Source organism: Cucurbita pepo, chromosome 12 (assembly GCF_057944985.1).
Source record: "Cucurbita pepo subsp. pepo isolate OVF chromosome 12, ASM5794498v1, whole genome shotgun sequence".
NCBI lineage: Eukaryota > Viridiplantae > Streptophyta > Magnoliopsida > Cucurbitales > Cucurbitaceae > Cucurbita > Cucurbita pepo.
In genome coordinates this window covers 12,902,842-12,924,057 of record NC_141809.1, presented here as the reverse complement: position 1 = coordinate 12,924,057, position 21,216 = coordinate 12,902,842, and the positions used below count along the sequence as shown (strand labels likewise).

At 36.0% G+C, this 21,216-nt stretch overlaps 4 protein-coding genes across 13 annotated transcripts; 2 read left to right on the top strand and 2 right to left on the bottom strand.

The window, feature by feature from the left end:
* Window positions 1–244: 244 nt before the first annotated feature.
* Window positions 245–7,258, bottom strand: LOC111807351 (uncharacterized). 2 transcript variants are annotated; one of them, XM_023693045.2, is made up of 16 exons: window positions 7,074–7,257; window positions 6,138–6,436; window positions 5,919–6,047; window positions 5,596–5,803; window positions 5,337–5,483; window positions 5,139–5,213; window positions 4,723–4,794; window positions 4,318–4,389; window positions 4,004–4,075; window positions 3,807–3,878; window positions 3,484–3,555; window positions 2,724–2,795; window positions 1,623–1,766; window positions 1,470–1,541; window positions 981–1,127; window positions 245–827 (listed from the first exon to the last, which is right to left on the bottom strand). In XM_023693045.2, the coding sequence occupies exons 2-16, from the start codon at window positions 6,333–6,335 to the stop codon at window positions 643–645; spliced, it is 1,737 nt and encodes a 578-aa protein (XP_023548813.2). In that variant the 5' UTR covers window positions 6,336–6,436; window positions 7,074–7,257; the 3' UTR covers window positions 245–642. The 2 variants fall into 2 exon arrangements, with proteins under 2 accessions (XP_023548813.2, XP_023548816.2); XM_023693048.2 differs by lacking the exon at window positions 2,724–2,795 and having other exon boundaries at window positions 7,074–7,258.
* A 1,844-nt stretch (window positions 7,259–9,102) lies between these two features.
* LOC111807349 (DEAD-box ATP-dependent RNA helicase 35) lies at window positions 9,103–12,879 on the top strand. Of its 4 annotated transcripts, none has more exons than XR_015423210.1 (4): window positions 9,103–9,364; window positions 9,643–11,501; window positions 11,682–11,796; window positions 12,552–12,879. XR_015423210.1 is itself a non-coding variant. In XM_087129203.1 (3 exons), the coding sequence occupies exon 2, from the start codon at window positions 9,684–9,686 to the stop codon at window positions 11,478–11,480; it is 1,797 nt and encodes a 598-aa protein (XP_086985329.1). In that variant the 5' UTR covers window positions 9,103–9,364; window positions 9,643–9,683; the 3' UTR covers window positions 11,481–11,501; window positions 11,682–12,442. The 4 variants fall into 4 exon arrangements, 1 of the variants encoding a protein (XP_086985329.1); XR_015423209.1 differs by having other exon boundaries at window positions 11,596–11,796; XR_015423208.1 differs by having other exon boundaries at window positions 9,104–9,364; window positions 11,617–11,796.
* Window positions 11,630–14,664, bottom strand: LOC111807350 (uncharacterized). 6 transcript variants are annotated; one of them, XM_023693044.2, is made up of 6 exons: window positions 13,982–14,627; window positions 13,769–13,893; window positions 13,534–13,630; window positions 12,618–12,727; window positions 12,277–12,362; window positions 11,630–11,914 (listed from the first exon to the last, which is right to left on the bottom strand). In XM_023693044.2, exons 1-6 carry the CDS (start codon window positions 14,049–14,051, stop codon window positions 11,893–11,895), a joined length of 510 nt encoding a protein of 169 aa, XP_023548812.2. In that variant the 5' UTR covers window positions 14,052–14,627; the 3' UTR covers window positions 11,630–11,892. The 6 variants fall into 6 exon arrangements, with proteins under 6 accessions (XP_023548812.2, XP_023548809.2, XP_086985333.1 ...); XM_023693041.2 differs by having other exon boundaries at window positions 12,288–12,362; window positions 13,982–14,619; XM_087129205.1 differs by lacking the exons at window positions 11,630–11,914; window positions 12,277–12,362 and having other exon boundaries at window positions 12,446–12,727; window positions 13,982–14,094; window positions 14,274–14,633.
* A 3,068-nt stretch (window positions 14,665–17,732) lies between these two features.
* NHO1 (Actin-like ATPase superfamily protein) lies at window positions 17,733–20,103 on the top strand. The gene is made up of 4 exons (XM_023692940.2): window positions 17,733–18,053; window positions 18,148–18,369; window positions 18,614–19,580; window positions 19,676–20,103. Exons 1-4 carry the CDS (start codon window positions 17,917–17,919, stop codon window positions 19,919–19,921), a joined length of 1,572 nt encoding a protein of 523 aa, XP_023548708.2. The 5' UTR covers window positions 17,733–17,916; the 3' UTR covers window positions 19,922–20,103.
* Window positions 20,104–21,216: the final 1,113 nt, after the last annotated feature.

Genomic DNA, 21,216 nt, shown 5'->3' with positions numbered 1-21,216 from the left:
TAATAGAAAAAAATTTCCCACGCTTATTATAAGGAATGCTTCGTTTCCCTCTCCAACCAATGTGGAATCTCACACTTTATGAGATCATTCCTAGTCCCACAATATCATCAACATTATCACGAACCGACCCATGAAACAATTTTATCATTCCTCCGCCACGCTTCATGATGTCATCCCTAGTCATAGCAGAAACATTAGCACAAGAAAACAAAGATCTCAAGAGCTAATAATAAGACAGCAAGACTGTGACAAGATCACTTCTGTACTAACCATAATAAGATGGAAGAGCATCCATTTCAAGTTTTGTATATTAACAGAACAGATAACCAAATAACTTAAAAACTGCATTATTCACATTCTCCACTGCCTTAACAACAGAGAAGATATTTACAAAATCAGCATCCTTCCTTTGTACCACTTTTTCTGCCATGGCTTTTGCAAGCTTCTGCAATTCTTATCCAATTTTTGCAATGAACTGAACTAGATTGAAACCAAAGCTTTTAAGACTCCACCAAAAACACTTGGTCTCTAAAAGCTCATGGCATGAAACAAATCCAAAACTATGCACAGTTTAGTTGGATATCATTATTTACAGGTCTGCCTTTATGGCAGTTGGATCACAGCACAACCTCTTCTTCACAGCTACTCGGGGCGGAAGCTTGCTAGATTCGGGAGGTCGGTAGATTGAAGCTTTTTGATGTCACTTGCTGAAACCCGACAGGCCTCGAGTGTCAACTGCTTTAAATTCTTCAGAGTTTTCAGATGTCGCAGTCCTGCAGAGGTGATTCTCGAATTCGAAATATTTAAAGAGATCAACCCTGTTAAACCTGTGCATAGACATTGGAGTAGAGACTTTAGGACATACATACAGACATTTAAGCAGCAACATATAGAATGTAACAGAAGGCGCATAAACACGGAGTGAGTTACCGAGCGACACACAGAAAATGTAGAACTGTTTATGAATTTAGATTGAGTACCTGAAACTAACTCCAAGGTTTTATCAGTCAGATTGCAATTCTGGGAAAGATTGAGCACCATCAAGGAAGACAGGTCTTTAATGTTCTTTACACCAGCATCAGTCAATCCTCCACCACATATTTCCAGGGACTGTAGATTCTTGAAGTCTGGTCAAACAAAACACGGGAGTGAGAAGTGGAGAACTCGTATATAAAAAAACATCCCATAACAAGTATAGACCGGCTTGAAATGACCTCTTAAGTGTTCAAAAACATATCGAAAGTTATTCCAAACAACTCCTAAATCTCGTCAAAGATATAGCTTGTTAGTCGAAGGGGATATATAAATGGCTTTTGGTTCCTCTACGTGTTAGTTCATTTGCAAACTTCTAATAAGTAGTCCATTAACCAGAACTTTTGAACTTTTCAGGGTTATTTTCAGTCCATGTTATAAAATACGTTCTTCATTAACTAAACAGTGCGTAAATATTACTTTGAATATGCACATACTTCGCAAATAGTTTGTTCCAGAGTCTGTAATACGAGCTCCGAAAAGATCCAGATGAGTCAATCCTACTAAACCTGCAAAAGAGGAATATAAAAAGACCAATCATACAAGATGAACTCCGAACGACCTCGAGCATTTCTCTAAAGCATATTTACCAGTTAGGGAAGCGAGTCCAACGTCCGTAATTTGGCGAGTATCCAAATTAAGTGATTTAAGTGATGAGAGTCCAGAAAGCCGTTTTAAGCCAACGTCAGTAACTAAGGTGAACGAAAGATTTAATTTCTCCAGATTAAGCAAACCTACAACATAACATAACAGAATGAAGGATGTGAAATAACCAAACTTACAAGGTTTAGATGATACTAAAAAGCCAAAATAAACGAAAACAGATCAAAACTTGCATACTTTAATGCAGAATACATCATATTCATGGACCTTTAATCAATCAATTTAATTTATTCGTCCACAGATTCAATGAATTAAGATCAACATCGGGCAGTACCAAAAGAATTCTGCCCTGTAATTCTTGCTTGAATCTTAAGAACTTGAACACACCCAAACTATCAGCAAGCAACTCTCTTTCTGATCATTTCTCAAATGATCGTTCAAATTTGTATATAGAATAAAAATAATCTTATGAGGTACCACAAAAGATCTGCCAGGTTCATTCAAATTTAAGTGGTCACACATTAAATACAAATAAATATGTAACAGCTCTGAATTTAAGTGGTCACACATTAAATACAAATAAATATGTAACAGCTCTAAGACACTCCTAGCAGATATTGTCCTTTTTAGGCTAGCAATTATTGTCCTTTTTAGGCTTTTCCTTCAAGGTTTTAAAACGCGTCTACTAGGGAGAGGTTTCCACACCCTTATAAGAAATGTTTCGTTCCCCTCTCTAACCAATGTGAGATCTCACAATCCATCCTTCTTTGGGGCCAGCGTCCTTACTGGCACACCGCTCGGTGTCTAACTCTGATACCATTTGTAACAACCCAAAACCAAAACTAGCAGATATTGTCCTTTTTGGGCTTTCCCTTCTAGGCTTCCCCTCAAGGTTATAAAACGCGTCTACTAGGAAGAGGTTTTCACGCCCTTATAAGAAATGTTTTGTTCCCCTTTTCCAACCAATGTGGGATCTCACAAAATATCCATGAATTGAATAACCTTATTGCTAGGAAAATATTTCCTGAAAAAATAAAATAAACTAACTACAAAAACAATATATTGTCAAGGTAGTGCTAATGTCTGACCAGACAAATGGCGAAGACCATTGCTTCCAACATCAGTGTCAGATAACTCCAAACATTTCAAACGGTGGAGAGCTGAAACAAAGTAAGTTGGTAGAAATTATAAGCAATCAATTGAATAAAACAGTACAGCAACCAAAAGAAGTCATAGATCGCACTAAGGATAGAACTACAGGCAGTTCAACGTGTAGTTCGAGGTACCAGGCTACATGAAGTTTAAGCACACTGTCAAATTAGGTACAAAGCTTACATTAATTTGATAAACCATCTGAAACCTCTCTACTATTCTAAACTACAATTCGTGCAATGATACTTTTTGGCCTAAAAAAAGGAACCATAAGCATGAAACTCTAAGCACTTCATTTTCGTAACACACAAGAAGAAAATTCACAAGCAAACAGTTTATAAATGATCGTTTACGAAGCCCACCAAGAGGTCTGCACCTAAGTTAGTGAATCTTTTATATGAATGAATAATGCATGAATATTTTTTGAACAGAGACTGCTATGAGTGACAGTTCTTATGGCAACTCTCTTGCTTCTACTATAGTTTCTGATATAATGCATTGGTAAGAAAAACTGCGGATATTGGACTTGTAGTGATAATTTCAAAAATGACCCAGCAAACAGAAGGTCAGGAGTTTGCTTCTACAGGGATTTTAAGGAACAGCAAACTTCAGTTGATGAACAGGGTCAAACAAGAACAAAGCGCAAACGAAAATGATACAAAATCAAAAAGAGATGTTAGAAGTTTAAATGTAAACCTTTCAAGTTAACCAGGCCATCATCCTCAATCCTGCATGAATCCAAGTTCAAGCTCTCCAAATTTGTTAGACCTGCTTTGTAGAAAATTTCATAAGTTAGTGTATATATATATATATATTATGCAATACAATGGATAAATACTTCATAAGCTTTATGGACTTGACATCATAACGTCGTAAATTTATTGAGCAGAAACGAAAAATTCAATTTCAAACGCTGTCTATTGAATATCAGTGGCAGTGAGCTGATGGGCAGACAGCTACCCTTGCAGCTGTATTAAAAGGGATTTTTTTAAAAAAATCAGATGGTAAGGTAAACCCACCTTTCAAGTGACCCAAACAATCATCTGTTATGTCATTGAACCCCAAGTTCAATATTTTCAAAGCCCCGAGCCCTGTAAGAAAGTAGACGATAATAAGTACGACAGCACGAGCGTGAGAGAAGGAGAGAGGCATGGGAATAATACCAAAAAGAACAAAGGCAAGCAATTTCATGAAATGGTTTCTTGTAGAAACTTACTAGAAAATCCCTCACTTCCATCATCAGTTATATGACATCTGCTAAGGTTCAAATATTGAAGGTCACCAAGAGCTGATCAAAAGGACACCCAAAAGCATAAGAATGGTATGATGAATGAATATGCATATATACTTTAGTTTTTCTTCCAATTTTGAAAAGAAATTTACAAATGAAGAATACAGTGTCTATCATTGACGTGTATTTTACCGAACAGTGTTTCGTGAAAAACTTGAAAAATAGACTAATTCACACAAATTTTAGATGTTAAATTACTGGAACCCTGAAAAGGATAAACAGGTGTCGAGAATAATAACCCGAGAGATTGTTCAAACAAGCAGCTGTAACTGGACAACCCTCTAAGTTCAATAGCGAAAGTTTGTGCAGTCCTGTAAAGCAAAGAAAATGTAACCCACAGAATCATTTATGGTACAAAAATCAGGAGACTTAGCAAAACAAAGATAATGGATAACCTGCTATATAAAACATTGGGGATCAGATCAATGAATAATTGCCATTAGGAAATAGTTACTACGCAATGATAAGGAATAGCACACGCAATATGAATATGTCAATACTAAAAAGCATCCAGATAAAGTGAGCCTCCAGCTCTGTTAGCTTCCCTTCCAGCCCTCAAAAATAGAGCTTCAAACTCGGTGAATAGAAAACCACCCCTATATTTGGCATTAGAATACAAATGAATGGGCAACGACAACACCTACCCTTCAAGTAGGCAATACCAGCATCTGTGACCTTACTGCATGAAATTTGCAATCCTTTCAAGTTTGGTAGCCCTGTAGAGCGAACGAAATAATCGTTTACAAAACAAAAATGCGCATTTTAATCATAAAGAAAACACCACATTCAACCAAAGTTACTTTAAAGGTCTATATAAACTGAAAAAGAATTAACATCTACAAGAAATCTGAGTTGAACAAAAAATAACATCAATATCAATGTATATTAAAAGAAGAAAACCTATGTCTATCAGCAGAGAATGGGATTCATGAAAGAAGTCTATGGAAATCGCTCGATAGTGTTTCTCTTGTATGAGCAAGAAATAGAACTGTACACCGACATATCTACTGCACATAACAGACACTAACTAAACTAGTAAATCCTGAGAGACAATCCTTACCGGAGAGAGGCTTCATATCAGAATCTGTGATGCAATTACACCATTTGATATTGAGAGACTCCAACTTTATTAATCCTAAGAAGGTGTAAACATGGAAATTAAAAGGTGTTAATCCTGAGAAGTCACTCAATTATAAGGTAAACTTTTGTCGGGGTAATATTCTGTCGAGAAAAGAATATTTCAAGAAGAAGAAATTACCTTGGAGATGAATAAGTCCCCCATGAATTCCAGGACATTTCTCTAAATCCAATCTGATCAAGTTTACAAGATGAGCAAAGACACTCATCCCTTGAGCAGTAATTTCATTGTTTTTCCTAAAACTCAAACTCGTCAACCTTGAGAATCCTGAAAGATTTGCTCATCATGATTATACTAAAGCCCAAAAGAGCCCCTCAGAGAGATCCTCCTCTCAGTTGCACGAAAACGAGAATCAGATTGAAAATAATTAGATATATACCTCCAATATGTGCCAGTCCTCGGTCCGATATATGTTCACAGAAGTTTAAATTTAAAGTTTGGATATTCGAGCAATTCCTGAGGTGCATCAATCCACCATCGGTTACATCCGAGCCAGAAAGATCCACAGAAAGTACAGAAGATCCTTGTGAGGAGATGACATCGATCCAATCATCGTTCACCCCTGGACATTCTCCAAGGTGAAAATCCTGAAAGTATACAAAAACATCACAGGAGTTATATCAATTCAATTGGTTCAGAAGATACGTAGAAAATACTAACTAGGATTGATGCCAACTGATGAAACAGTTGACTCCCAGTTACCTGGAGAGCACAATCTCGAAAAGCTTGGATCGAAATATCGGTTATACGCTGAGAATACACCAATTCATTGAGGATTAGCTGGGTAATATCCCTTGGGAGCATACCAAAGCTATCAAATTGATCTATATCCTATAATCAGAAAGAACACAAAGAAATTAGCGACCACATGAACACCAGCAGACACCAACGTCACACATGGAGGTAGCGAAAGTTCAGTACATTGCAAACTCGACGGACGCTTAAGTCCAGAAGAGAAGGGCATTTCCCTCTTCGAGGATCCATGTCGATAAAAGGCCGAGAAAATGATGTTGTCAACCATTTGGAACTTCCACTCTTGCAATATTTTCCAGATACTCCTCTAGCCAACCTATCTTCATTATCTAGCTGATCTCTCTTCCTAGAACAAGCGCCCCCCATCGAGAAGATGTCCCGTAATCAATTTATATCATAAAAACTTCAGCAGAACACCATTTTAACCCATTCAATAACCAAAAAAGAACACATGCACGTTACTTCACCTGCCAAAAATAGAGCATAGCATGATTAAGTTCATTAATCTCAATAATACATCTCTATCCAAAAACATGACCATAAAGCAAGCACAATCCATGAATTATAGTAAAGATTAACCCCCAGAGAACATGATTATACTCACCTGACGTTTCTAAACATGATTTCTTGTTTACAAGCAAAAGTAACAATAGTTACAAAATAACAAAACCAATTTCTTGAAATCCCCATTACAAACTGAAAATATCTCGTCATTAATGAAACAAAATACTGAAATTTCACGTCGCAAATTCACACAAGAACAAAAGAGAAGAATGGAATACTCAAAACTTAAATGACAAAATCAAAAGACCATTCAAACGATTCAAAGATTGAATTAAAAAACACGAGAAAACCTCTGATCGCACCACTTAAATTGCAAACTCCATCGTGTTTAGAGAGAACTTTCATGTAAAAAAACGATCATACGACTAAACAGCATCATCAAGCCTCTAAAAATCACTTTACCCTTTCACTAACAATCAAAAACCCTCCACTCCACAAAGGAAAGATTAAAAAATTTCTAAAGGAAAACAAAATGATCATCAGAAAAGGAAAACGAAACACAATCATCTATATCGAAAAGAACAAGACCAACGATCATACCTCATCATGATCAGATTGAATACATTAACTGAAAAGGAAAAAGAAAAAAAAAAACGATTCCCAGAAGAAGAAGAAGGCCAAGAAGGAATGAAACAAAAAAAAGTAAATTTTCTTTATATATATATATATCAAAAGCAGTCTCTCGCGCAAATGGTTTCTCTCCTTTTTCCTCTTTGGGAGTGGGGAGCTGCAATAGAAGAAGAGTGAACAAGGGGGCCGGAAAAAGAGAAAGGTGCGAGGTGTCCCGTACCCGAACCAAACTCCGAATCAACCGATCTCCGCCACGTGTGCTTCGGTTGATTAGATAAGGAAGCCGGTTCGGGTCCCACTTTTTTATTTATTTTATTTCGTCTACGTTTTAAAATCTCTATCTTTCATAAAATGATTGATTTGATATTTTCTTTTAATTTATTTCATAATTTTATAATTTTATAATTTTAAAAAATAGAACATAAGAAACAAAATAATTATCAAATTAGATTTAATTTTAAATTTATTTTTGGGATTGGATTTGTTGGATTCGAGTTTATCCATTAGTGTGAGGGCCCACTGACGTGGCTTCTAGAGATTGGACACGCAATGTTTTTATTATTATTATTATTATTATTATTGGATTGATTTATGATTTAATTAATGAGAAAACTATAAGATAGTGGAAGATTTTTTTAAAGAGGTTGTGGTCCCCTGCGGTCGAGCCTATTGTAGAAATGTGTGTTTCTTTTGTTTGTTTTGGCTTTAAGTAAAGTATCGAATTTATTTATTAATATAGTTTCGAATATTATAAACATTTTTTAATTACTCCATTTAATACAATTTTTAAAATTTAAAATTTATTATTTGATTTGCATGATTTTTTAAATGATAAAAGAGTACGTATTTTATTAATAATATAGTTCTTTTTCCATAATTTTTTAATAAATAATAAAATACGATGAGATTTAATTTATTAAAATCATATGAAATATGGGATTTTGATTTGTATTGTTTTTAATATTAAAATAGAAAATCATTTTATTTTAAAATATGACAAATTAATTAAATTTAATTATACAAAATAAAATCTTCTTTAACCTAAAATAATTTAATTAGACAATTCCAAAATAAGAAAATGACAATTGATCTCGATTAAATAATTCATCAATTTAATGAATTATTTGTTTATTTATTGAGATTAAACATAAACAACTTATTTAAATTAAATATTTGTTTAAATTAAATATATGTTGATTTTAGCCACTATAATTAAAATATTAATTAACTCATTTATGTCAAACTTAGTAGCTTGAATTCATTTAATTTTAGTTTTTTATGTTTAAACTTAATAATTGTATTTTAATAAATTTTAAACGTCGATCGTAAATATAATCACGATCTCTATAATTTAATCAATATAATTACATATAGTGATATAATATATATATATATATATAATTAGTTTTTATAATAAATATTAAATCTAGTTTGGAGTTAAATATATTTCCAAAATTTTAATCAAAATATTAGTTCAGACTATTTTTCCGAAATCTCAACCATAAAATGGAACAAGGATATTCATAAATTGGGTCGAGTTGGATCATTTTTTTAAATAAAATTTAATTATTCGTGTTATAAATTTTTTAAACCTAAACAACTATGGTTCAACCATGAATCTGACTCAATTCAACCATAAATTTTTATGAGGTATGAACCTAATTCAATTCAATCATTGGCGGAGTTAACTAAATGTTTTATTTAAATTTTTATTTTTTAATTTAAATATAATTCTAGTCAAAATATATTTTTTTAAATTAATAATAGATTGTGGTCGTTAATCCAATCTTATTTTAATCAATTAACTCCTAAATTTTGTATTTATTTAAATCTAATAAGTACATAATCGGAAGAGTTAGTATTGATTGGATTTTTTTAATTTTTTAATTTTTTAATTTTGTTTGTTTTGTTTGTTTTTTATTTTTATTTTTATTTTTTTTTAGAAACATAACACTCCTAACCAGAAAATTGTACTAATTTATTTTCTTAAAAAAAAAAATATAAATCAATACTCGTAGTTTCGCCGCCGGCTAAACGACGGTGTTACACGAGCTTCAGACCCTTTTGCGTCTTTTTTGTTTCTGCCGACTAGAGCGGCCGCCGGTTTTCTCGACAGTGACCCTACCGCCGTTCAATTCCCTCTGCGTCCCAATAACATTCTCTGCTGTCGTTATCTGTACCAATTTCTCCGTTTTTTTCCTGTTCGAATCCCGACAACGAAGGCCAAGAGGAGTGATCTGCTCCTCGTGTAAACGCTTCGAGTAAGTTTTAGCTTCTTTTTTCTTTTGATACTCTGTTTGAGTTCTTATTATCGATTCATTTGTCGATGAAGCTCTTTTTTTCATGTATTTATCTCTAAATCCGTCTCTGTGTGGCTCGAATTGAACGGGATTGTATGTCGGAGGCCCTAATCGAAATCTATCATTGACGATTCTAATTAGAGAGGCTTGTTATTGTCTGTAATTGGTTTCTGCATTTAGGGTTTGTTGTTTGGCTGTAATTGATATCTGCGTGTAATATGTAATCTAATGGTTTCTAGGGTTAGCGGAGAGGTGTTTTGGGATTGAATTTCATTATACGATGGATGTACAAATGAAGGACGAAAAGAGCTTGGAAGAAGAAGAAGATGATTTTGTTGAATATGTTCCTGTGGCAAAGCGTAGAGCAATGGAAGCTCAAAAGATTCTTATGCGCAAAGGCAAGGCTTCTGCTCTTGAAGAAGAGTTGGAGAAATCAAGGCTTGCTGAAGCCAAGCCGAGTCTCCTCGTAAAAGCATCTCAGATGAAGCGTGACCAACCAGAAGTTAGTCCGACCGAGCAGATCGTTCAGCAAGAGAAGGAGATGATCGAGCACTTATCCGATCGTAAAACTCTAATGTCGGTTCGTGAACTAGCCAAAGGAATTACTTACACAGAGCCATTGTTAACTGGATGGAAACCACCATTGCCTATCAGGAGGATGTCGAGAAAGGCGTGTGATTTGATTCGTAAACAATGGCACATAATAGTCGATGGTGACGATATTCCACCGCCTATTAAGAACTTCAAGGACATGAGACTCCCTGAACCAGTTTTGAAGAAGTTGAAAGAAAAAGGAATCGTGCAGCCGACTCCGATTCAGGTCCAAGGTCTACCTGTGATTTTATCTGGCAGAGATATGATTGGGATTGCATTTACTGGTTCAGGAAAGACCCTAGTTTTCGTTCTTCCTTTGATAATGATTGCGTTACAAGAGGAGGTCATGATGCCCATTGTTTCAGGAGAAGGACCTTTTGGTTTGATCATTTGTCCTTCAAGGGAGCTTGCTAGACAGACCTATGAAGTGGTGGAACAGTTCTTAATACCCATGAAGGAGGCTGGATATCCAGAACTTAGGCCTTTGCTCTGTATAGGCGGAGTGGATATGCGGTCACAGATCGAGGTTGTGAAGAAGGGCGTTCATATCGTTGTTGCAACCCCCGGCAGGTTGAAGGATATGTTGGCGAAAAAGAAAATGAACCTTGACAATTGCAGGTATCTTACTTTAGATGAGGCTGATAGATTAGTGGATCTAGGATTCGAAGACGATATTCGGGAAGTTTTTGATCATTTCAAGGCTCAACGCCAAACTCTATTGTTTTCTGCTACAATGCCTACCAAAATTCAAAACTTTGCAAGAAGTGCACTAGTAAAGCCTGTCACTGTTAACGTCGGAAGAGCTGGAGCTGCAAACCTCGACGTCATCCAGGAGGTTGAGTACGTAAAACAAGAGGCAAAAATTGTTTACTTGCTCGAGTGTCTGCAGAAAACTCCACCTCCAGTGTTGATATTTTGTGAGAATAAAGCTGATGTTGACGACATTCACGAGTATCTACTCTTGAAAGGTGTTGAAGCAGTGGCAATTCATGGAGGAAAAGATCAGGAAGAAAGAGAGTATGCTATCTCTTCATTTAAGGCGAGCAAGAAAGATGTATTGGTTGCTACTGATGTTGCATCAAAGGGTTTAGATTTTCCAGACATTCAACATGTTATCAACTACGATATGCCAGCTGAAATTGAGAACTACGTTCATAGGATTGGACGAACTGGACGGTGTGGTAAGACGGGAATTGCAACAACTTTCATAAACAAGAATCAAAGCGAAACGACCCTCCTTGATTTAAAGCACCTTCTGCAAGAAGCAAAACAGAGGATTCCACCAGTGTTAGCTGAGCTGAATGACCCTATGGAGGACGTGGAAGCGATCACCAATGCAAGCGGGGTCAAAGGTTGCGCTTATTGTGGCGGGCTTGGTCACCGTATCCGTGACTGCCCCAAGTTAGAGCATCAGAAAAGCATGGCGATTGCAAGTTCAAGAAGAGACTATTTTGGATCAGGCGGCTATAGAGGAGAAATTTGAGAAAGCTAAGAACAGAGGAAGGTATTTTTGTTTGATTTCCCCTTCCCTGCAACTTGTAACTCTATAAACTGATGAATTAGAGTGGTAATTGTTTGTCTGCTTTGACATTTGCTAGTCGACATTGATTTGATATCAGGGACAATGACACGTGATCGAGAATCGGTGTCGATTAACCTTACTATGGATATCATTGATTGACAGTCTTTACAAATGATGACAAAAGAGAAGGGCATGCTGAAAAAAGAGAGTATAAAATCTTGTCTTCCATCAGAACTTTCTGCAACAGAGATGAACTGAACCGGATTTGTGCATTCAGGTCAGTTGAGAGTCCTTGAGTTTTGACTTCTTTTCTGAAAGTAAATAGCCTAACAGATCAACAGCTACTAGTCAACTGGAACTTCTGCATCCATTCTTATGCCTGATTTATCAAGAACCTGCGAAAGAATGGCATAAAATGAAAACATTCATCTCTATAAATCAAGAACAATGTAACTGTTCAATCCCGCTAACAGATATTGTCTTATTCGGACTTCCCCTCAAGTTTTTTAAGACACGTCTTTCAAAGTGATGCAGCAAAATCGGTACTCATCCAGATACTGTCCTCCTTGGGTTTTCCATTTCTGGACTTCCCTTCAAAGTTTTAGGCCGTCTACTAGAGTTAAGTTTCCACACTCTTATAAGGAATGTTTCGTTCCACTCTCTAATCGATATAGGACCTCACGATTAAATTGCTGAGTTGTGTTGGTTTCTTATACTCTCTAGTAAAGTATGGTAAATCAATGAAACATGTCAGCACCTTAACGGTACCTTGATGCAGTCATCGAGTGTCAAGAGAGAGTTTCTTGTATAGCCTGCTTCTTGTAATAATTGGCATAATACTTGCTGCAATGGGAAAGAGAAACTAATAATAGTTCTTTTATGAAGGTGAAAGAAATAATATGAGCACTAGTTATTCCACTTCATGTGTTAGGACTGGAGATGCATCAATTAACTGTATGCATGGATTGGTGTCTCTTTCCGAGGATTTATATGTATGTATTTGATACTAAATGAATCACATTGCGTTTTCAGATAACGATGAATTGGAGAAGCAACACAGATGCGAAATATCGAACGAAAGGAAAGAAGACGCCATGCCTCTCTCTGCTCGTCGGAGATGAATGAATTAGACGAATCCCCAAGCACTTCAATGATGTCGTTGAAAGACACCTTCCCGTTGCAGTCGACATCATATAGCTTGAAAATAACTGAAATAAGGAGACACAAGCAATTATTAATACGAAAGGAACTATCTAAAAGTAGTTTTCTTAGAGTCAATATCATGTATTAATGTCCGTTCACGACAAAAAGTTTTTCCATTTAGTCCCTGAACTTATAATTCATGATATCTTTTGGTTTAGTGATGATTCATGTCATACCGTTCTAGATATCATGAATTCTAACTTATAAGTCGGCTTCTTGTGACAAATTTGCTCCAATAATTGAGGAAGACAACCAAAAAGTTCGATGACTTTTGAGTAAAAATGTAACAGTCAAGTCCAAGCCCACCACTAGCGAATATTGTCAGTTTTAGCCCGATATGTATCGCTGTCAACCTCACAATTTTAAAACACGTATGCTAGAGAGGGGGTTTCAACACACTTATAAGGAATGTTTCGTTCCCTCTACAAGAACGTGGGATCTAACAATCCACCCCCTGTGGGCCTAGCGTCCTTGCTAACACACTATTCAATGTCTGCCTTTGATACCATTTGCAACCGCACAAGCCCATCACTAGTAGATATTATTCGTCAGCCTCACGGTCTTAAAACGTGTGTACTAGGGAGAGGTTTTCACACCCTAACAAGGAATGTTTTGTTCCCCTCTCCAACCAACGTGGGATCTCACAAAAGACGACGGGTAAAAATCAAACTTCACTACCACTTACTACTACCATAAGAATGATTGCCAAGGATCCCTAATGTTTTAAATAAGCATTGATTTTCAACCAAAACCCTCAAGCCTGATCAAAACCAGCACAAGATGAACAAGCAATAGCAAAACATGCACTTACATTCAATCTTATGGTGCAAACTAGCTTTAGCACTGAATGCTGACAAGAAAGCCACAAAATCCTTGAAATTCAAACCATCAACCATCTTGAGCAGACGCTGAAGATAACAACAGAGCAAAACAGAGAAATCACTCGCCATAAGTCACAACTGATACAATCAACACACAAGCACACAATGTTCATATTCAATTTCAAGGCTCAACGATGGGACAACAACAAAATTTCAACACAATACCTGAGAAAGTGGATTCATGGCAAATTCAGGAACTGCGAGGAACTCATCAGCTGAAATAAACCCCTTGGAATTTCTATCAAGCTGGCAGAATTTCTGAAACAATGACACTATTTCCTGTTGGGAGACTAACTTCAACACAGCAAAAAGTAAGCCAATCAAACCACAAACAAATCAAAGAACGAAACCAATCAAGACAAGTATAGATTAACCTACAAAGCTTATTGCAGTGCTCTTGAACTTCTTCAATATCATATTGAGTGAGCATCGATGAGGCATTCCCCATGAATTCTTGCCCAATTTCTAAATGATACTAAGGAATCGAACTTCTGAAATCGGAAAACCCTCATAAAAACCGCTCAACCAAATCAGTGATCAAATACAGAGAGACTCGGAATAGAACAAGTAAGAACCTCAAATTTAATGGATCGACTGAAATTCAAACAATGAAGCTTCAAACGGATAGAAAACTGCGACAAAAATGGCGAAAGGGGAAAGAAGAACAGACCTGAAAACCACAGCTGACTAATAATGAGCGGTTTCTTTTACTTACTCACAGCATATATAGAAATGGAACCATCCCTGCTGCAGCTATCACCTGGACATCATCGAGACGCTAAAAGGCAGATATGAGTTTTGATGGAGCTTTTTTGTTATCATCGAAGGCGACGAAGATCATTCCCTTTCGTCCACTCATGTTGAGAATCAAGGGAAGCCTTAATCCTGATTTATTAGCTTAAATGAGATTTATAATCCATGAATTTGTTCATTTATTAGCTTGAGACCATTTTTTTAATAGTTTACTCAGAAATTCAAACTTTACAGACAACATCGGCCTATGCTCGAGGTTCGAAAAAATATTAAAAAAAATATGAACAATCAATTGAAAACACTTTGAAAAAAAATGAGAAATTCAAACTTTACAGACAACATCGGCCTATGCTCGAGGTTCGAAAAAATATTAAAAAAAATATGAACAATCAATTGAAAACACTTTGAAAAAAAATGATGTTATAAATTAAAAGTCGAATATAATTTTTTTATTATAAATTAGTTCTCGTAATTATTAAAGTTAATAAATAAAAATAAATTTTATTTATTGAATTTGGTTGTATGTAGACTAATTGTTATTTAAGGTTTCATTAAATAACATTTATTTAATCATTAATGTTAATATATTAAGTTAGTTATAATATGGTAGAGGGTATCTATATAAGAGTTTTGGAGAATGAGTCGTTAAAAATTAATAAAAATATCTATAAATTTTGTATTTTGTTTAAAAAATACTCGTAAACTTAAAAAAAATATTAAAAATAAAATAAAATTCTCTTACTTTTAATTTTGGATGGAGGTCGTTAATATTTTGTGACATCCCACATCGATTGGAGAGATGAACGAGTGTGAACGAGGACGCTGAGCATGAAGAAAGGGTGGATTGTAAGATCCCACATCAATTGGAAAGGGAAACGAGTGCTAGCGAGGACACTGCCTCGAACGGATGTGGATTGTCAGATCCCACATCGATTGGAGAGGGGAACAAAACATTCTTTATAATGATGTAGAAACCCTATAATTTGAATGTAGAAAGCACGGGGTGGATTGTAAGATAAATATTATGATATTATTTTTTTTTTAATCAAAATGAATTAATTTAAATTATATATATAATATTAACCACTAGTTATGGCTCATTTGTAACCACCCACCAAAAACCTAATTATTAAATAAATCATAGACTAGGTGAGATTTTTTATTTTATGTCTTAAATTTGTCTTATTAATTCAATTTATTATTATTTATTTTGCAGAAATTCCAAATTTTGACTTCTAAATTTTAAATTTTTATTAGACAGATAGTCGGGATAGTTTTAGTTAAACACTCAGAAATTATTATTATTATTATCATATCAAATCTTCGTAATTTAATATATTTTATTGAGTGAATCTAATTGGCTTGGTACGATTGGGTGAAGCAAACAAAAATTTTCTCGAGATGACCTATATGATCGGCAAAATATAAGACTTGTGTCTAATGTGGTGTTTTGTCCAATCATAGTCTAAGCTGCTTAAGTTAGTATCGAATACGAGGCAGTTGCATTGCTAGTGTTGTCTAACGATAAAGAGGATTAGTGGTGTTAGTGGGGAAAGTGTCGAAGTTTTCCTTCTAACTCGTTAGCTTCTTACGAGTAGTCGACTTGAACCTCGTATCGGCCTCACCGACCTCGAGGCTTTTCCTGTTCCCTTCCAAATGGGTCGATTTTGATGGGCCTGATGGATTTGGGCCCAGGCCCACTAGCCCATAACTCATCGTTTAACCAAATTAAAGAAAATAAATATACCATGTAGGCGCATTGGCATGGGAGTGGGCCAGCCCAAAGGAGAAGTAGAGACAAGAGAGGATTCGAAATCCCATCCAAAAATCAAAGTCAACAGCGACAAAATGTCGTCGGACGCCACGTGGCATATAAAATTCAACGACGTCGTATTGGATAAAGACAAAAGGAAGAAGGCTAAAGTTGTCTTTTCAAGGACGATCAACCTTGTACTCTCCGTCAAAAGTCAAATCCACGATTCTTAAATAATTATAATTTTTTCTTTTTGGGAAAAAAAAAATAATAATAAAAAAAAAAGCATTATAATTTTATAATTAGTTATAAAATTATAACAATTTTATATTCACTTAATCTATTAAATTGACATTTCCATGAATATTATTAATCAAGAAACAAATTGAAAATTCTATCATATCCTAAAATAATCCATATATATATATATATATATATATATATTTATTTATTTATTTATTTATTTATTTTTATAACTTAAAACAAATTGCTATCATGTTATATTTTTTCAACAATATTTTAAAAAAAAATCGAGATTTCGAGTTCATCCACGAGTTGGGTTGAAGAAATTTTTTGGACCAACCACCTAATACCGCTCAACTTAACCTAATCTTCTATCTTTTGGTTGGGTTGTTAGGTTTTTTTTTACTATATTTTTTAGGATACATATAATATTAATATATAAAATATCAAACACGGCAAGTCATAAAACATAGCTACAGGTCAAATATTCATAATTTTTCTAATAATTTAAAAAATAGGATATGATCGTAACCTTATTTTCGAGTTGTTAGGTTGACCTAACAAAAGTGTTAACTCGCTCGTTAATTTAAACTTTTAATTTTTAAGAATTTAACCCGATCCAAATTAAAAAAGAATTAATCCAATTTAATTTTTATATTTTAGATGAGTACTCTGGGCAGTGACAGGAGAGAGAAAAAATAAGGTTGTTGGATAATTTTATTGGATAATGCAAAGCCCCCATCCCAATTTCCAACTTTCGAGGAATCACGGAGGTCTGGTTTTTTCCTTTTTTTTAAAGCAAAAAAAAGTCTTTTAACTTTACTTTAAAAAATTGTTGTGTTCTTCCTAAATTTTTATAAAATAATATTTGATAATATATTTATAATATAGATGGTCTAGCGACGAGCAAATTTAAGGAAATTCAAGAATCCACGACTTACTCGTCTGGAGCAACCATCTTAGCTGTGGGATTGGCCTCGCCTAAAACAGGTACACGAAAGAGTGAAAACTGATATTCCCGAACCTTCCATGAGTGAGGGGTATGTTTCTTGGGCACCCCACGAATTTCTTATTTGTATTGCGAGTATTATGGATTTTCTCGTCTATAAATGATTCATTTTCCCGGTGGAATCTTCAAATAATGGGAGGCTCGGTTGCACACTGGGTTAAAAGTGAAGGGTAGATTATAATATTATAACTTAAATTAAATTACTAATTTAAACTATATTAAAATAAATTAGTAATTTAACTCAAAATAGATTATAAATTTTTTTTTTTTTAATTACGTTAGGGATAATGCAAATTGACAACTTAATAGATGAGGTTGTTAGGAAAGAAAAGAAAAGGGAATAAATAAATAAACAAAATCAACGAAATTACTCTATTTTTCCTTTTCGGTATTATCTTATCGAAATCATCAATTTCCATTTCAAAAATAAAAACGCGAAGAATAAGAAGTAGAAAGTGGTGATTTCATCGGTGGTTCATCATCTCTGTTTTCGATTTCTATTCGGATTGAAGATTTTGGGTTGAAATTCCGAAGTGAAAGAGGAGAATCCAAGAAATGGCGAAGGCGGAGGATGTTTTCGTTGGGTCAATCGATCAAGGAACCACCAGCACCAGATTTATCATTTACGATCGCTGTTCTCGACCGATCGGATCTCACCAGGTCGAATTCACTCAGTTCTACCCTGAAGCGGGGTGAGTCGCTGGATTCTCATTAATCCTTCTACCTTCCTTCCATTTTTTCTCTGTTATTACTTTCGAGAGTTTGATTTAATTTTTGTCTCCGTAGATGGGTGGAGCATGATCCTATGGAAATTCTGGAGAGCGTGAGGGTTTGTATGGCCAAAGCCGTCGATAAGGCCACCGCGGCGGGTTACAATGTGGACAATGGACTGAAGGCGATTGGGTTGACCAATCAGAGAGAAACAACTCTGGTTTGGAGCAAATCTACTGGCTCTCCCCTCCACAACGCAATCGTTTGGATGGACGCTCGTACCAGTGCTATTTGCAGGTATCCTGTGTTACTGGTTCCTGTAATTGCTTTGAAATTCTCTCGAACTGTCGGGGATTGATTCTTAATTCACTGCATTTTTTAGATTCTGTGTTCTTGGTTAATACTGTTTGCAGCAACATCGTTTGATTTATATGATTAAGTTTCGTTGTTCTGAGTGGGATTTTGTTTTTTTTTTTTTCTTGAAATACATCTAAGGGTTTGAGAGGATGTATTTTAAATTCCTTTTGTTTTGCTATGGTAGAAAATTGGAGAACGAATTATCTGGTGGGAGAACTCATTTTGTGGGTACTTGTGGTCTGCCAATTAGTACCTATTTTAGTGCAGTGAAGCTGCTTTGGCTGATGGAAAATGCGAAGGATGTTAATGAAAGTATAAAGAAGGGAGATGCTTTGTTTGGAACTATAGATACTTGGTTGATATGGAACTTAACTGGTGGTGTCAATGGAGGATTACATGTGACCGATGTTTCTAATGCGTCTCGAACGATGTTGATGAACCTCAAGACCCTTGAATGGGACAAACCTACATTAGAAACACTAGGAATTCCAGCACAAATCTTGCCTAAGATTGTTAGCAACTCAGAGGTCATAGGGAAAATTGTCCAGGGTTGGCCGATTCCTGGCGTTCCGATTTCGGGATGTTTAGGCGACCAACATGCTGCGATGCTTGGTCAAGCTTGTAGGAAAGGTGAGGCTAAAAGTACATATGGGACAGGTGCTTTTATACTCCTCAACACAGGGGAAGAAGTTGTTCAGTCTAAGCATGGCCTTCTAACCACTTTGGCATTCAAGCTTGGCAAGGATGCTCGAGCAAATTATGCTCTTGAAGGCTCCATTGCCATTGCTGGGGCTGCAGTTCAGTGGCTTAGAGATAGTCTTGGAATTATTAGCAGTGCGAAAGAGATCGAGGAATTGGCATCACAGGTTAAGTCCACTGGTGGGATATATTTTGTACCTGCCTTTAATGGGTTGTTTGCTCCATGGTGGCGTGACGATGCTCGTGGAGTCTGTATTGGGATCACAAGGTTTACCAGCAAGGCTCATATTGCTCGTGCCGTGCTTGAGAGTATGTGTTTTCAAGTGAAGGACGTGTTGGATTCAATGCACAAAGATGCTGGAGAGAAGGGCGAGGTGAAGAACAAGAAAGGGGAATTCTTGCTTCGAGTCGATGGTGGTGCTACTGTCAACAATCTTTTGATGCAAATTCAGGTTTCATACTCCTATTCCACACTGTACACGTTTTGTCACTCTTAACAATTTGATATGGTTCTTCTTTAACCCTGCTGTTGTGATCATTTCTGTAGGCTGACCTGTTGGGAAGTCCAGTGGTGCGACCAGCCGACATCGAGACAACTGCCCTCGGAGCAGCTTATGCAGCAGGACTAGCAGTTGGAGTTTGGACCGAAGATGAGATTTTTAGTGCAGGAGAAAGGGTTGAGAGTGCAACCACCTTCCATCCTGTATTAGAAGAAGAGTTGAGGAAGAAGAAGGTGGAATCATGGTGCAAAGCTGTTTCAAGAACCTTTGACTTGGCCGATCTTTCTCTTTGATGGTCCTTCCTTCAACTTTATAACATATTTCCTTCTTTACTTATCCTGTTCTTGTGCATTTGCTTCTTTACTACCTGTTCATGAATTACATTCTCCCACAATAAATTAAAATACAGTGGAATAACACGACGGTGGAACCAACTTTGATTACAATTGGATTCAAAAGGTCTCACTTGTGATTATTGTGCAGTCTGATTGGTTTGAAGGCTTCAAGGTGATCATGTATTTAAATCATTAGCTTTAGATGCATCTTATTGTCGCGTCTTTAGGATAGGAAAACAAGTGGCTATTCAATTTGTTGTTATTTGATAGATCCAGACAACATAGCTTCTATGTAATGGCGTCAGCCTACCGTCAGTAGATATTGTCTTATTTGGACTTTTCCTTTCAGATTTTCCTTCAAGGTTTTGTTGTCCTCGGCTTTCCTTTTTGGGTTTTTCTTCAAGGCTTTTAAAATACGTATGCTATGGAGAAGTTTCTACACCCTTCTTTTCGGGCTTCCCTTCAAGGTTTTGTTGTCCTCGGCTTTCCTTTTTGGGTTTTTCTTCAAGGCTTTTAAAATGCGTATGCTATGGAGAAGTTTCTACACCCTTCCTTTCGGGCTTCCCTTCAAGGTTTTGTTGTCCTCGGCTTTCCTTTTTGGGTTTTTCTTCAAGGCTTTTAAAATGCGTATGCTATGGAGAAGTTTCTACACCCTTCCTTTCGGGCTTCCCTTCAAGGTTTTGTTGTCCTCGGCTTTCCTTTTTGGGTTTTTCTTCAAGGCTTTTAAAATGCGTATGCTATGGAGAAGTTTCTACACCCTTCCTTTCGGGCTTCCCTTCAAGGTTTTGTTGTCCTCGGCTTTCCTTTTTGGGTTTTTCTTCAAGGCTTTTAAAATGCGTATGCTATGGAGAAGTTTCTACACCCTTCCTTTCGGGCTTCCCTTCAAGGTTTTGTTGTCCTCGGCTTTCCTTTTTGGGTTTTTTTTCAAGGCTTTTAAAATGCGTATGCTAGGGTGAAGTTTCCACACCCTTATAAAGAATGTTTTGTTCTCCTCTAGCATGTTTTGTTCTCCTCTCCAACTAAGTGGTATCTCATAATCCACTCTCTTTGGAACCCAGCATCCTTGTTGGTACCCGTTCCTCTTTTCAATCGTTCACCCCTTTTGGGACCAGTGTCTTCACTTGTACTCATTCCTCTCTCCAATCGCTTGTACTCGTTGCTACTTGTTCCTCTCTTCAATCATTCACTCCCTTTAGGGTCAGCGTCTTAGCTTGTACTCATTCCTCTCTACAATCGATGTGAGATCTCACAAA